The sequence below is a fragment of the Salvelinus namaycush genome, unplaced genomic scaffold (assembly GCF_016432855.1).
Source record: "Salvelinus namaycush isolate Seneca unplaced genomic scaffold, SaNama_1.0 Scaffold625, whole genome shotgun sequence".
In the NCBI taxonomy this organism is placed as follows: domain Eukaryota; kingdom Metazoa; phylum Chordata; class Actinopteri; order Salmoniformes; family Salmonidae; genus Salvelinus; species Salvelinus namaycush.
The window spans coordinates 1489-15384 of NW_024061337.1; the positions used below are offsets into that span (position 1 = coordinate 1489).

Consider the following 13896-nt stretch of genomic DNA (forward strand, 5'->3'; position numbering starts at 1 on the left):
TCAGTTCTCTCTACCTCTCTGATCTAATTTATCTCCATCTCTCCATGGTCCAGCAGCACACAGGATGTTCTCAGTTCTCTCTACCTCTCTGATCTAATTTATCTCCATCTCTCCATGGTCCAGCAGCACACAGGATGTTCTCAGTTCTCTCTACCTCTCTGATCTAATTTATCTCCATCTCTCCATGGTCCAGCAGCACACAGGATGTTCTCAGTTCTCTCTACCTCTCTGATCTAATTTATCTCCATCTCTCCATGGTTCAGCAGCACACAGGATGTTCTCAGTTCTCTCTACCTCTCTGATCTAATTTATCTCCATCTCTCCATGGTCCAGCAGCACACAGGATGTTCTCAGTTCTCTCTACCTCTCTGATCTAATTTATCTCCATCTCTCCATGGTTCAGCAGCACACAGGATGTTCTCAGTTCTCTCTACCTCTCTGATCTAATTTATCTCCATCTCTCCATGGTCCAGCAGCACACAGGATGTTCTCAGTTCTCTCTACCTCTCTGATCTAATTTATCTCCATCTCTCCATGGTCCAGCAGCACACAGGATGTTCTCAGTTCTCTCTACCTCTCTTTTGTAATTTTCCCTTTATCTTCTGTGGTCCAACAGCGTACTGTAGTCTATGTTCTAACCCTCCCTCTCTCTCTCCATTTTTCTCTTTGTTCCAACAACATACTGTTTCCTACCACAGGATGAGGGTACAGCTCCCTCTCCTCTCCTCTCCTCTCCTCTCCTCTCCTCTCCTCTCCTCTCCTCTCCTCTCCTCTCCTCTCCTCTCCTCTCCTCTCCTCTCCTCTCCTCTCTACAGTGTTCTGTTCTTGTCTTCTAATCTCCTCTCCTCTCCTCTCCTCTCCTCTCCTCTCCTCTCCTCTCCTCTCCTCTCCTCTCCTCTCCTCTCCTCTCTACAGTGTTCTGTTCTTGTCTTCTAATCCCCCTCCTCTCCTCTCCTCTCCACAGATTACTGTCTCCTACCACAGGATATGGGTACAGCTCCAGCCTCCGGAGCAGAGGACTTCCAGATCCTGCTGTATTATGACGCAGCTAAAGACCTGTGCTACCCCTTCAAGTACCTGGGGGAGGGGGGCAACGCTAACCGCTTCCCCCTGGAGAGGGTCTGTATGAGGAACTGTTCAGCCAAGGCAGAGGAGATCTATCCCGTGGATGGTGAGATAGGACACATTTAAAGTAGAACTGATAACATTTTAGCAACATAACATCTGATTAAAGTCTGTTCATATACAGCCCCACGAAAAATTTTACACCTTTTTTATTATTCTCTGACAAGTGAGTAGTTAGATATTTGTGGCATTTGTGAAAATTCTATATCAACAAACGCTGACACTATATCTGACCAAATGGTGGAAGACAAGCATTGTAATTTTGAATTACGTAAAGTCAGTGTGGAAGAGGGGAAAAAATTATTGTTATCTATCAACAATGACAAGTCACCAGGGTCTGACAACTTGGATGGAAAATTACTGTGGATAATAGCGGACGATATTGCCACTCCTATTTGCCACATCTTCAATTTAAGCTAACTGTGTGCCCTCAGGCTTGGAGGGAAGCAAAAGTCATTCCGCTACCTAAGAATAGTAAAGCCCCCTTTACTGGCTCAAATAGCCGACCAATCAGCCTGTTACCAACCCTTAGTAAACTTTTGGAAAAAATTGTGTTTCACCAGATACAATGTTATTTTACAGTAAACAAATTGACAAGAGACTTTCACCACGCTTGTAGGTAAGGACACTCAACAAGCACAGCACTTACACAAAATACTGATGATTGGCTGAGGGAAAATTATGATAAAAATATTGTGGTGGCTGTTTTGTTAGATTTCAGTGTGGCTTTTGACATTATCGATCATCGTCTGTTGCTGGAAAAACGTATGTGTTATGGCTTTACACCCCCTGCTATGGATAAAGAGTTACCTGTCTAACAGAACACAGAGGGTGTTCTTTAATGGAAGCCTCTCCAACATAATCCAGGTAGAATCAGGAATTCCCCAGGGCAGATGTCTAGGCCCCTTACTTTTTTCAAACTTCACTAATGACATGCCACTGGGTTTCAGTAAAGCAAGCGTGTCTATGTATGCGAATGAATCAACACTATGCATGTCAGCAACTACAGCAACTGAAATGACAACAACACTTAATAAAGGGCTGCTGTTAGTTTCAGAATGGTTGGCAAGGAATAAGTTAGTCCTAAATATTTCAAAAACTTAAAGCATTGTATCTGGGACAAATCATTCACTGAACCCTAAACTAAATCTTGTAATGAATATTGTTGAAATTTAGCAAATTGAAGAGATTAAACTGCTTGGAGTAACTCTGAATTGTAAACTGTCATGGTCGAAACATATCGATACAACAGTAGCTAACATTGGGGAGAAGTCTGTCCATAATAAAGTGCTGCTCTGCATTCTTAACAACACTATCAACAAGGCAGGTCCTACAGGCCCTAGTTTCCACCTTCTTAACAACACTATCAACAAGGCAGGTCCTACAGGCCCTAGTTTCTACCTTCTTAACAACACCATCAACAAGGCAGGTCCTACAGGCCCTAGTTTCTACCTTCTTAACAACACTATCAACAAGGCAGGTCCTACAGGCCCTAGTTTCTACCTTCTTAACAACACTATCAACAAGGCAGGTCCTACAGGCCCTAGTCTCTACCTTCTTAACAACACTATCAACAAGGCAGGTCCTACAGGCCCTAGTTTCTACCTTCTTAACAACACTATCAACAAGGCAGGTCCTACAGGCCCTAGTCTCTACCTTCTTAACAACACTATCAACAAGGCAGGTCCTACAGGCCCTAGTTTCTACCTTCTTAACAACACTATCAACAAGGCAGGTCCTACAGGCCCTAGTTTCTACCTTCTTAACAGCACTATCAACAAGGCAGGTCCTACAGGCCCAAGTTTTGTCACACCTGGACTACTGTTCAGTCGTGTGGTCAGGTGCCACAAAAAAGGACTCAGGAAAATTGCAATTGTCTCAGAACAGGACAGCACGGCTGGCCCTTGGATGTACACAGAGAGCTAACGTTAATAATATGCATGTCAATCTCTCCTGGCTCAAAGTGGAGGAGAGATTGACTTCAACACTACTTTTATTTATGAGATGTATTGTACATGTTGAATGTACCGAGCTGTCTGTCTAAACTACTGGCACACAGCTTGGACACTCATGCATACCCCACAAGACATGCCACAAGACGTCTCTTTACAGTTCCCAAGTCCAGAACAGACTATGGGAGGCACACAGATAAAAATACACCTCATGGAACAGCGGGGACTGTGAAGCAACACCCACATGCATAAAAAACACATGACAACATATGCACTCTCAACGTCAACAGTGACGAGGCGACTCCGGGATGCTGACCTTCTAGGCAGAGTTCCTCTCCCCAGTGTCTGTGTTCTTTTGCTCATCTTAATCTTTTATTTTTATTGGCCAGTCTGAGATATGGCTTTTTCTTTGCAACTCTGCCTAGAAGGCCAGCATCCCGGAGTCGCCTCTTCACTGTTGACGTTGAGACTGGTGTTTTGCGGGTACTATTTAATGAAGCTGCCAGTTGAGGATTTGTGAGGCGTCTGTTTCTCAAACTAGACACTCTAATGTACTTGTCCTCTTGCGCAGTTGTGCACCGTGGCCTCCCACTCAAATCAAATCAAATGTATTTATATAGCCCTTCTTATATCAGCTGATATATCAAAGTGCTGTACAGAAACCCAGCCTAAAACCCCAAACAGCAAGCAATGCAGGTGTAGAAGCACGGTGGCTAGGAAAAACTCCCTAGAAAGGCCAAAACCTAGGAAGAAACCTAGAGAGGAACCAGGCTATGAGGGGTGGCCAGTCCTCTTCTGGCTGTGCCGGGTGGAGATTATAACAGAACATGGCCAAGATGTTCAAATGTTCATAAATGACCAGCATGGTCAAATAATAATAATCACAGTAGTTGTCGAGGGTGCAACAGGTCAGCACCTCAGGAGTAAATGTCAGTTGGCTTTGCATAGCCGGTCATTGAGAGTATCTCTACCGCTCCTGCTGTCTCTAGAGAGTTGAAAACAGCAGGTCTGGGACAGGTAGCACGTCCGGTGAACAGGTCAGGGTTCCATCGCCGCAGGCAGAACAGTTGAAACTGGAGCAGCAGCAAGGCCAGGTGGACTGGGGACAGCAAGGAGTCATCATGCCAGGTAGTCCTGAGGCATGGTCCTAGGGCTCAGATCCTCCGAGAGAGAGAAAGAGAGAATTAGAGAGAGCATCCTTAAATTCACACAGGACACCGGATAAGACAGGAGAAATACTCCAGATATAACAGACTGACCCTAGACCCCGACACATAAACTACTGCAGCATAAATACTGGAGGCTGAGACAGGAGGGGTCAGGAAACACTGTGACCCCATCCGATGATACCCCCGGACAGGGCCAAACAGGCAGGATATAACCCTACCCACTTTGCCAAAGCACAGCCCCCACACCACTAGAGGGATATCTTCAACCACCAACTTACCATCCTGAGACAAGGCCGAGTATAGCCCACAAAGATCTCCGCCACGGCACAACCCAAGGGGGGGCGCCAACCCACTCCTCTTTCTATTCTGGCTAGAGCCAGTTTGCACTGTTCTAGTAGTACATAGCGTTTTACGAGATCTTCAGTTTCTTGGCATTTTCTTGCATGGAATAGCATTCATTTCGCAGAACAAGAATAGACTGACGAGTTTCAGAAGAAAGGTCTTTGTTTCTAGCCATTTTGAGCCTGTAATTGAACCCACAAATGCTGATGCTCCATGCTCCAGGTACTCAACTAGTCTAAAGCAGTTTTTTTGCAGTTTTCAGCTGTGCGGTCATAAACAAGGACTTTATTGTGGTGTGGTCATAAACAAGGACTTTATTGTGGTGTGGTCATGAACAAGGACTTTATTGTGGTGTGGTCATAAACAAGGACTTTATTGTGGTCATGAACAAAGACTTTATTGTGGTCATAAACAAGGTATTTATTGTGGTCATAAACAAGGACTTTATTGTGGTCATGAACAAAGACTTTATTGTGGTCATAAACAAGGTATTTATTGTGGTCATAAACAAGGACTTTATTGTGGTGTGGTCATGAACAAGGACTTTATTGTGGTGTGGTCATAAACAAGGACTTTATTGTGGTGTGGTCATAAACAAGGACTTTATTGTGGTGTGGTCATAAACAAGGACTTTATTGGGGTCATAAACAAGGACTTTATTGTGGTCATGAACAAGGACTTTATTGGGGTGTGGTCATAAACAAGGACTCTATTGGGGTGTGGTCATAAACAAGGACTCTATTGGGGTGTGGTCATAAACAAGGACTTTATTGTGGTCATAAACAAGGACTTTATTGTGGTCATAAACAAGGTATTTATTGTGGTGTGGTCATAAACAAGGACTTTATTGTGGTGTGGTCATGAAGAAGGACTTTATTGGGGTCATAAACAAGGACTTTATTGGGGTGTGGTCATGAACAAGGACTTTATTGGGGTGTGGTCATAAACAAGGACTTTATTGTGGTGTGGTCATAAACAATGACTTTATTGTGGTGTGGTCATAAACAAGGACTTTATTGTGGTGTGGTCATAAACCCTTTGGAGTAGTGTATGTATAGCGGAAGAGGTTTTCATTGCTCTGTGACTCAGCAGGGAGGGAGAGAAGGAGAGTGGGGGAGAGGTGGAGGGAGGGAGAGAGGGAGAGAGGGGGGGGAGAGAGGGGGGGAGAGAGGGGGGGAGAGAGAGGGAGAGATGGAGGGAGAGGTGGAGGGAGGGAGAGAGGGAGAGAGGGGGGGGAGAGAGGGGGGGAGAGGTAGAGAGGGACAGCGAGAGGGAGAGATGGAGGGAGAGGTGGAGGGAGGGAGTGAGGGAGTGATTGAGTGAGTGAGAGAGAGAGAGAGAGATGGAGGGAGGGAGGGAGGGAGAAATAAGTAACTAATACAACGATCAGTATAGAACTCAGGGATTACATTATAAAGAACTAATGCAACTGTAAAGAACTAATGCAACTGCAAGGGAGGGAGGGAGGGAGGGAGGGAGAGAGGGAGAGAGGGAGAGAGGGAGAGAGAAATAAGTAACTAATACAACGATCAGTATAGAACTCAGGGATTACATTATAAAGAACTAATGCAACTGTGTTCAAATGTGGGGCTGTGCATTTTACCGTAATTGCAATGTGCCACCATGTGGCAAAACATAGTACTACATCCTCTACAATAAAATTTGAGGACAACTTTGTATTGGACAAATATAACTATGATCAAATATAACTGGACAAGTATAAATATTGATCTGTGTGAAACCTCAGAATTGAACATACATGGTAGTCCCATCCCATCTTCTGAAAACATGTGGTCTCTCCCCCATGATTAATAGCTCTCTCATGGTCTGTTCTGTTGTGCTCGTGAACACATCTTAGTGTGTAATTAATGCTATCTCTCTGTACCCAACCCTTGTCCTTCCCCAGAGACAAAAGCCTGCCACTTCAAGAAGGCTCTGGGTGAATGCTTCGGCACCTACCTGCGTTATTACTACGACCCCATCCATCAGAAGTGTAAGAAGTTCCACTGGACTGGCTGTGTGGGAAACGGGAACAGGTTCATCGACCATCAGGCCTGCAATGCCACCTGTGCTGGGATTCATGGTGAGATGACATGACATGACATAAAATGGCATAGCATTACATAGCATAACAAAAAATGTATTAATGAATGATAAAATATCAAATATTCTTGTAGTTTTAAATTATACTTAAAACTAACTACAGATCAATGTCATATTGAATAATAAACTGATATTATATCTATATTAATCTGATAATATAACATCTATAATAATCTGATATCATAATAATATCTATAAAAATCTGATACTATAATATCTATAAAAATCTGATATTCTAATTTATATAACAATCTGATATTATAATATCTATAATAATCAGATATTATAATATCTATCATAACAATCTGATTTTATAAATCTATAATCTGACAATATAATTTCTAGAATCTATAATAATATGATATTATCATATCTATAATAATCTGATATTATAATTTCTATAATAATCTGATATTATAATTTCTATAATAATCTGATATTATGTTGTCTATAATAATCTGATGTTATGTCTATAAAAATCTGATATAATTTCTATAATAATCTGATATTATAATATCTATAAAAATCTGATATTATCATATCTATAATAATCTGATATTATAATTTCTATAATAATCTGATATTATAATATCTATAATAATCTGATGTTATGTCTATAAAAATCTGATATAATTTCTATAATAATCTGATATTATAATATCTATAAAAATCTGATATTATAATTTCTATAATAATCTGATATTATAATTTCTATAATAATCTGATATTATAATATCTATAAAAATCTGATATAATTTCTATAATAATCTGATATTATAATATCTATAAAAATCTGATATTATAATTTCTATAATAATCTGATATTATAATTTCTATAATAATCTGATATTATAATTTCTATAATAATCTGATATTATAATATCTATAATAATCTGATATTATAATTTCTATAATAATCGGATATTATTATATCTATAATAATCTGATATTATAATTTCTATAAGAATCTGATATTATGTTGTCTATAATATTTCTGACATGTTCTGTCATCAGATGAGGGTACTGAAGTTGAGGAGGATGAGCCCGATACTCCTGTTGGTGAGTAGAGAAATACACTACATGACCATATGAATGTGGACACCTGTCCAACATCTCATTCCAAAATTATGGGCATTAATATGGAGTCGGTCCCCCTTTGCTGCTATAACAGCCTCCACCCTTCTGGGAAGGCTTTCCACTAGATGTTGGAACATTGCTGCGGGGACTTGCTTCCATTCAGCCACAAGGGCATTAGTGAGGTCGAGCAGTGTGCTCGATGTTATACACCTGTCAGCAAACGGATGTGGCTGAAATAGCCAAATCCAATCATTTGAAGTGGTGTCCACATACTTTTGTATTGTACAGTGCATTCGGAAGTATTCAGACCCCTTAACTTTTTCCACATTTGTTACGTTACAGCCTTATTCTAAAATTGATTAAATAGTTTTTTTCCTCAACTGTCAACACACATTACCCCATAATGACGAATCAAAACCGTTCTTAAGAAATCTGTGCAAATGTATTAAAAATAAAAAACGGAAATATCACAATTATTTAAGTATTCAGACCCTTCACAGGGTTCATCAAGGATCTCTCCGTACTTTGCTCCGTTCATCTTTCCCTCGATCCTGACTAGTCTCCCAGTCTCTGCCGATGAAAACATCCCCAAAGCATGATGCCTCCACCACCATGCTTCATCGTAGGGATGGTGCCAGGTTTCCTCCAGACCTGGCGCTTGGCATTCAGTTAAATTTTGGTTTCATCAGACCAGAGAATCTTGTTTCTCATGGTCTGAGAGTCCTTTAGGTGCCTTTCGGCAAACTCCAATAGGGCTGTCATGTGCCTTTTACTGAGGAGTGGCTTCCGCCTGCCCACTCTACCATCAAGGCCTGATTGGTGGAGTGCTGCAGAGATGGTTGTCCTTCTGGAAGGTTCTCCCATCTCCACAGAGGAACTCTGGTGCTCTGTCAGCGGGACCATCAGGTTCTTGGTCACCTCCCTGAGTCTTGATGATTCCAAACTGTGGGACCTTATATAGACAGGTGTGTGCCTTTCCAAATCATGTCCAATCAGTTGAATTTACCACAGGTGGAATCCAATCAAGTTGTAGAAACATCTCAAGGATGATCAATGGAAACAGGATTCACCTGAGCTCAATTTCGAGTCTCATGTTTGAGTCTCATATATAATTTTTTTAACATTTGCAAAAATGTCTAAAAAACCTTTTTCACTTTGTCATTATGGGGTATTGTGTGTAGATTAATGAGAAAATAAATACTTTAATCAATTTTAGAATAATGCTGTGAAGTAACAAAATGTGGAAAAAGTCAAGGGTTATGAATACGTTCCAAAGGCACTGTGTAGTGTAGGTCTATTAAAAAACAATGTACTGTAGGCCTGTTCAACAGTTTGGACTTACTATTAATTTATTATCTTCTGTTAATTAAACACTGACCTGTTATTCTGTTTCCTGCAGCCCTGATTCTAGGAGTGGTATTTGGGATCACTGGAGTAATACTCATCATAGTCATTGTTGTCCTGGCCATACAGAGCAAGTAAGTACACTATTCATCATTCTCTTCTGTAATCTCTTCTGTTAGGAAACTAGTAGAACAGGAAAATTAGAATTACTCAGTTTGTTCAATTTTAGTTTTTTAGCATAATTATGCTACAAATAACTAACTGTTATTTTATATCAAATATCAGGAAGAATCACAAAAGTGAACCAAAGAAAGTGAAAGAAGTCAAGCAAGAGACACCACTGCAAGAAGAACCAATTGAGATGGCGTAGAGGAGAGGAGAGGAGAGGAGAGGAGAGGAGAGGAGAGGAGAGGAGAGGAGAGGAGAGGAGAGGAGAGGAGAGGAGAGGAGAGGAGAGGAGAGGAGACATGCATGAAAGGAACTTAGAATGACTAGAAGGCATGATTTCATTCAAGTCAACGTCCATGAGGAGTTGACGGGCAGCCATATTGAGTGTACCCATGCCAGTCATTTTAATTGTAGGGGGAAAACCAGCTAGGGCCCTCACCTGAATGGCCCCTCTCAGGGCGATATCATAGAGTAACATAGGCCTACAGTTGCAACTAACAAACTTTACATTCAATATGTTTACCTCATTTGTTGTTATCAAACTATTCACAAATCATTTGTTTCTGGGTTGACAATATCGTATCTGACTTCCCCATCACAAATGTACGCCAGGCTATTTTCCTCATGGTTATGTTTGACATCTCAGTTATTTTACAACATTTATAATGTTTTTTGTACACTCCTCTTTTACAATAAGAATGTATGTTTATTTCAGGTAAATTTGGTAACTACTCAAATATTCTCCACAGATTTGAAAGAATAAGCACTATTTTTATCAATTAGATTCAAGTTTGTATTGTCTGTTATTGAACTACTGAGTGTGCAACAAGATTTTTCTGATATTTTAATGGTTTTTAATGTCTTTTCTTGTGTTTGGTCTGTATCAACATTATAATAATAATAATATCAGCATTCACATAGGTTTTGTAGAAGCTACTACATGGTATGTTTTTGTAGGACATGATATGAGAATAAACCAATACACTGTTTAAAAACATGTTGTCTCCCATGGGACTGCTATGACATCGTACTGTACCAGGTTATCACCAACGATAGCGAGGGTGTCCAACAAGGGAGGTTTTCCTGTCCATCAGGGGGTTGTTCCTGTTAATCAACGTGGTGTTACTGTCACAAGGGGGTTTGTCCTGTCTAACAAGGGGGTTTGTCCTGTCCATCAGGGGGGTTGTTCCTGTTAATCAACGTGGTGTTACTGTCACAAGGGGGTTTGTCCTGTCCATCAACGTGGCGTTACTGTCACAAGGGGGTTTGTCCTGTCTAACAAGGGGGTTTGTCCTGTCCATCAACGTGGCGTTACTGTCACAAGGGGGTTTGTCCTGTCTAACAAGGGGGTTTGTCCTGTCCATCAACGTGGCGTTACTGTCACAAGGGGGTTTGTCCTGTCCATCAGGGGGGTTGTTCCTGTTAATCAACGTGGCGTTACTGTCACAAGGGGGTTTGTCCTGTCCATCAACGTGGCGTTACTGTCACAAGGGGGTTTGTCCTGTCTAACAAGGGGGTTTGTCCTGTCCATCAAAGTGGCGTTACTGTCACAAGGGGGTTTGTCCTGTCCATCAGGGGGGTTGTTCCTGTTAATCAACGTGGCGTTACTGTCACAAGGGGGTTTGTCCTGTCCATCAACGTGGCGTTACTGTCACAAGGGGGTTTGTCCTGTCCATCAGGGGGGTTGTTCCTGTTAATCAACGTGGTGTTACTGTCACAAGGGGGTTTGTCCTGTCCATCAACGTGGCGTTACTGTCACAAGGGGGTTTGTCCTGTCCATCAAGGGGTTTGTCCTGTCCATCAACGTGGCGTTACTGTCACAAGGGGGTTTGTCCTGTCCATCAAGGGGTTTGTCCTGTCCATCAACGTGGCGTTACTGTCACAAGGGGGTTTGTCCTGTCCATCAAGGGGTTTGTCCTGTCCATCAACGTGGCGTTACTGTCACAAGGGGGTTTGTCCTGTCCATCAAGGGGTTTGTCCTGTTAATCAACGTGGTGTTACTGTCACAAGGGGGTTTGTCCTGTCCATCAAGGGGGTTGTTACTGTCTAACAAGGAGTTCCTATCCAACAAGGGGAGTGTTCCTGTCCAACAAGGGGAGTGTTCCTGTCCAACAAGGGGAGTGTTCCTGTCCAACAAACAGGGTGTGTCCTTGTCCACCAAGGGGTGTGTCCCTGTCCAACAAGGGGTGTGTCCCTTTCCAACAAGGAGGGTGTTGCTGTCCAACAAGGGGAGTGTTCCTGTCCAACAAGGGGAGTGTTCCTGTCCAACAAGGGGAGTGTTCCTGTCCAACAAGGGGAGTGTTCCTGTCCAACAAGGAGGGTGTTGCTGTCCAACAAGGGGAGTGTTCCTGTCCAACAAGGGGAGTGTTCCTGTCCAACAAGGGGAGTGTTCCTGTCCAACAAGGGGAGTGTTCCTGTCCAACAAGGGGAGTGTTCCTGTCCAACAAGGGGAGTGTTCCTGTACAACAAGGAGGGTGTTCCTGTCCAACAAGGGGAGTGTTCCTGTCCATCAAGGGGTTTGTCCTGTCCATCAACGTGGCGTTACTGTCACAAGGGGGTTTGTCCTGTCCATCAGGGGGGTTGTTCCTGTCCATCAACGTGGCGTTACTGTCACAAGGGGGTTTGTCCTGTCCATCAAGGGGTTTGTCCTGTCCAACAAGGGGAGTGTTCCTGTCCAACAAGGGGAGTGTTCCTGTCCAACAAGGAGGGTGTTGCTGTCCAACAAGGGGAGTGTTCCTGTCCAACAAGGGGAGTGTTCCTGTCCAACAAGGGGAGTGTTCCTGTCCAACAAGGGGAGTGTTCCTGTCCAACAAGGGGAGTGTTCCTGTCCAACAAGGGGAGTGTTCCTGTCCAACAAGGGGAGTGTTCCTGTCCAACAAGGGGAGTGTTCCTGTACAACAAGGGATGTGTTCCTGTCCAACAAGGGGAGTGTTCCTGTCCAACAAGGGGAGTGTTCCTGTCCAACAAGGGGAGTGTTCCTGTCCAACAAACAGGGTGTGTCCTTGTCCACCAAGGGGTGTGTCCCTGTCCAACAAGGGGTGTGTCCCTTTCCAACAAGGAGGGTGTTGCTGTCCAACAAGGGGAGTGTTCCTGTCCAACAAGGGGAGTGTTCCTGTCCAACAAGGGGAGTGTTCCTGTCCAACAAGGAGGGTGTTGCTGTCCAACAAGGGGAGTGTTCCTGTCCAACAAGGAGGGTGTTCCTGTCCAACAAGGGGAGTGTTCCTGTCCAACAAGGGGAGTGTTCCTGTCCAACAAGGAGGGTGTTGCTGTCCAACAAGGGGAGTGTTCCTGTCCAACAAGGGGAGTGTTCCTGTCCAACAAGGGGAGTGTTCCTGTCCAACAAGGGGAGTGTTCCTGTCCAACAAGGAGGGTGTTGCTGTCCAACAAGGGGAGTGTTCCTGTCCAACAAGGGGAGTGTTCCTGTCCAACAAGGGGAGTGTTCCTGTCCAACAAGGGGAGTGTTCCTGTCCAACAAGGGGAGTGTTCCTGTCCAACAAGGGGAGTGTTCCTGTACAACAAGGAGGGTGTTCCTGTCCAACAAGGGGAGTGTTCCTGTCCAACAAGGGGAGTGTTCCTGTCCAACAAGGGGAGTGTTCCTGTCCAACAAGGGGAGTGTTCCTGTCCAACAAGGGGAGTGTTCCTGTCCAACAAGGGGAGTGTTCCTGTCCAACAAGGGGTTTGTCCCTTTCCAACAAGGAGGGTGTTGCTGTCCAACAAACAGGGTGTGTCCTTGTCCACCAAGGGGTGTGTCCCTGTCCAACAAGGGGTGTGTCCCTTTCCAACAAGGAGGGTGTTGCTGTCCAACAAGGGGAGTGTTCCTGTCCAACAAGGGGAGTGTTCCTGTCCAAGAAGGGGAGTGTTCCTGTCCAACAAGGGGAGTGTTCCTGTCCAACAAGGGGAGTGTTCCTGTCCAACAAGGGGAGTGTTCCTGTACAACAAGGAGGGTGTTCCTGTCCAACAAGGGGAGTGTTCCTGTCCAACAAGGAGGGTGTTGCTGTCCAACAAGGGGAGTGTTCCTGTCCAACAAGGGGAGTGTTCCTGTCCAACAAGGGGAGTGTTCCTGTCCAACAAGGGGAGTGTTCCTGTCCAACAAGGAGGGTGTTGCTGTCCAACAAGGGGAGTGTTCCTGTCCAACAAGGGGAGTGTTCCTGTCCAACAAGGGGAGTGTTCCTGTCCAACAAGGGGAGTGTTCCTGTCCAACAAGGGGAGTGTTCCTGTCCAACAAGGGGAGTGTTCCTGTCCAACAAGGGGAGTGTTCCTGTCCAACAAGGGGAGTGTTCCTGTCCAACAAGGGGAGTGTTCCTGTCCAACAAGGGGAGTGTTCCTGTCCAACAAGGGGAGTGTTCCTGTACAACAAGGAGGGTGTTCCTGTACAACAAGGAGGGTGTTCATGTCCAACAAGGGGGTGTTCCTGTCCAACAAGGGGAGTGTTCCTGTCCAACAAGGGGAGTGTTCCTGTCCAACAAGGGGAGTGTTCCTGTCCAACAAGGGGAGTGTTCCTGTCCAACAAGGGGAGTGTTCCTGTCCAACAAGGGGAGTGTTCCTGTCCAACAAGGGGAGTGTTCCTGTACAACAAGGAGGGTGTTCCTGTCCAACAAGGGGAGGTTCCTGTCCAA

At 44.0% G+C, this 13896-nt stretch overlaps 1 protein-coding gene across 1 annotated transcript; it reads left to right on the forward strand.

The window, feature by feature from the left end:
* Positions 1 to 964: 964 nt before the first annotated feature.
* LOC120042161 (kunitz-type serine protease inhibitor bitisilin-3-like) lies at positions 965 to 9250 on the forward strand (the record flags this gene model as incomplete). Its single annotated transcript, XM_038987023.1, has 4 exons — positions 965 to 1171; positions 6495 to 6671; positions 7706 to 7750; positions 9168 to 9250. Coding segments are annotated over 4 exons (512 nt in total), but the record flags the coding sequence as incomplete, so codon positions are not given.
* Positions 9251 to 13896: the final 4646 nt, after the last annotated feature.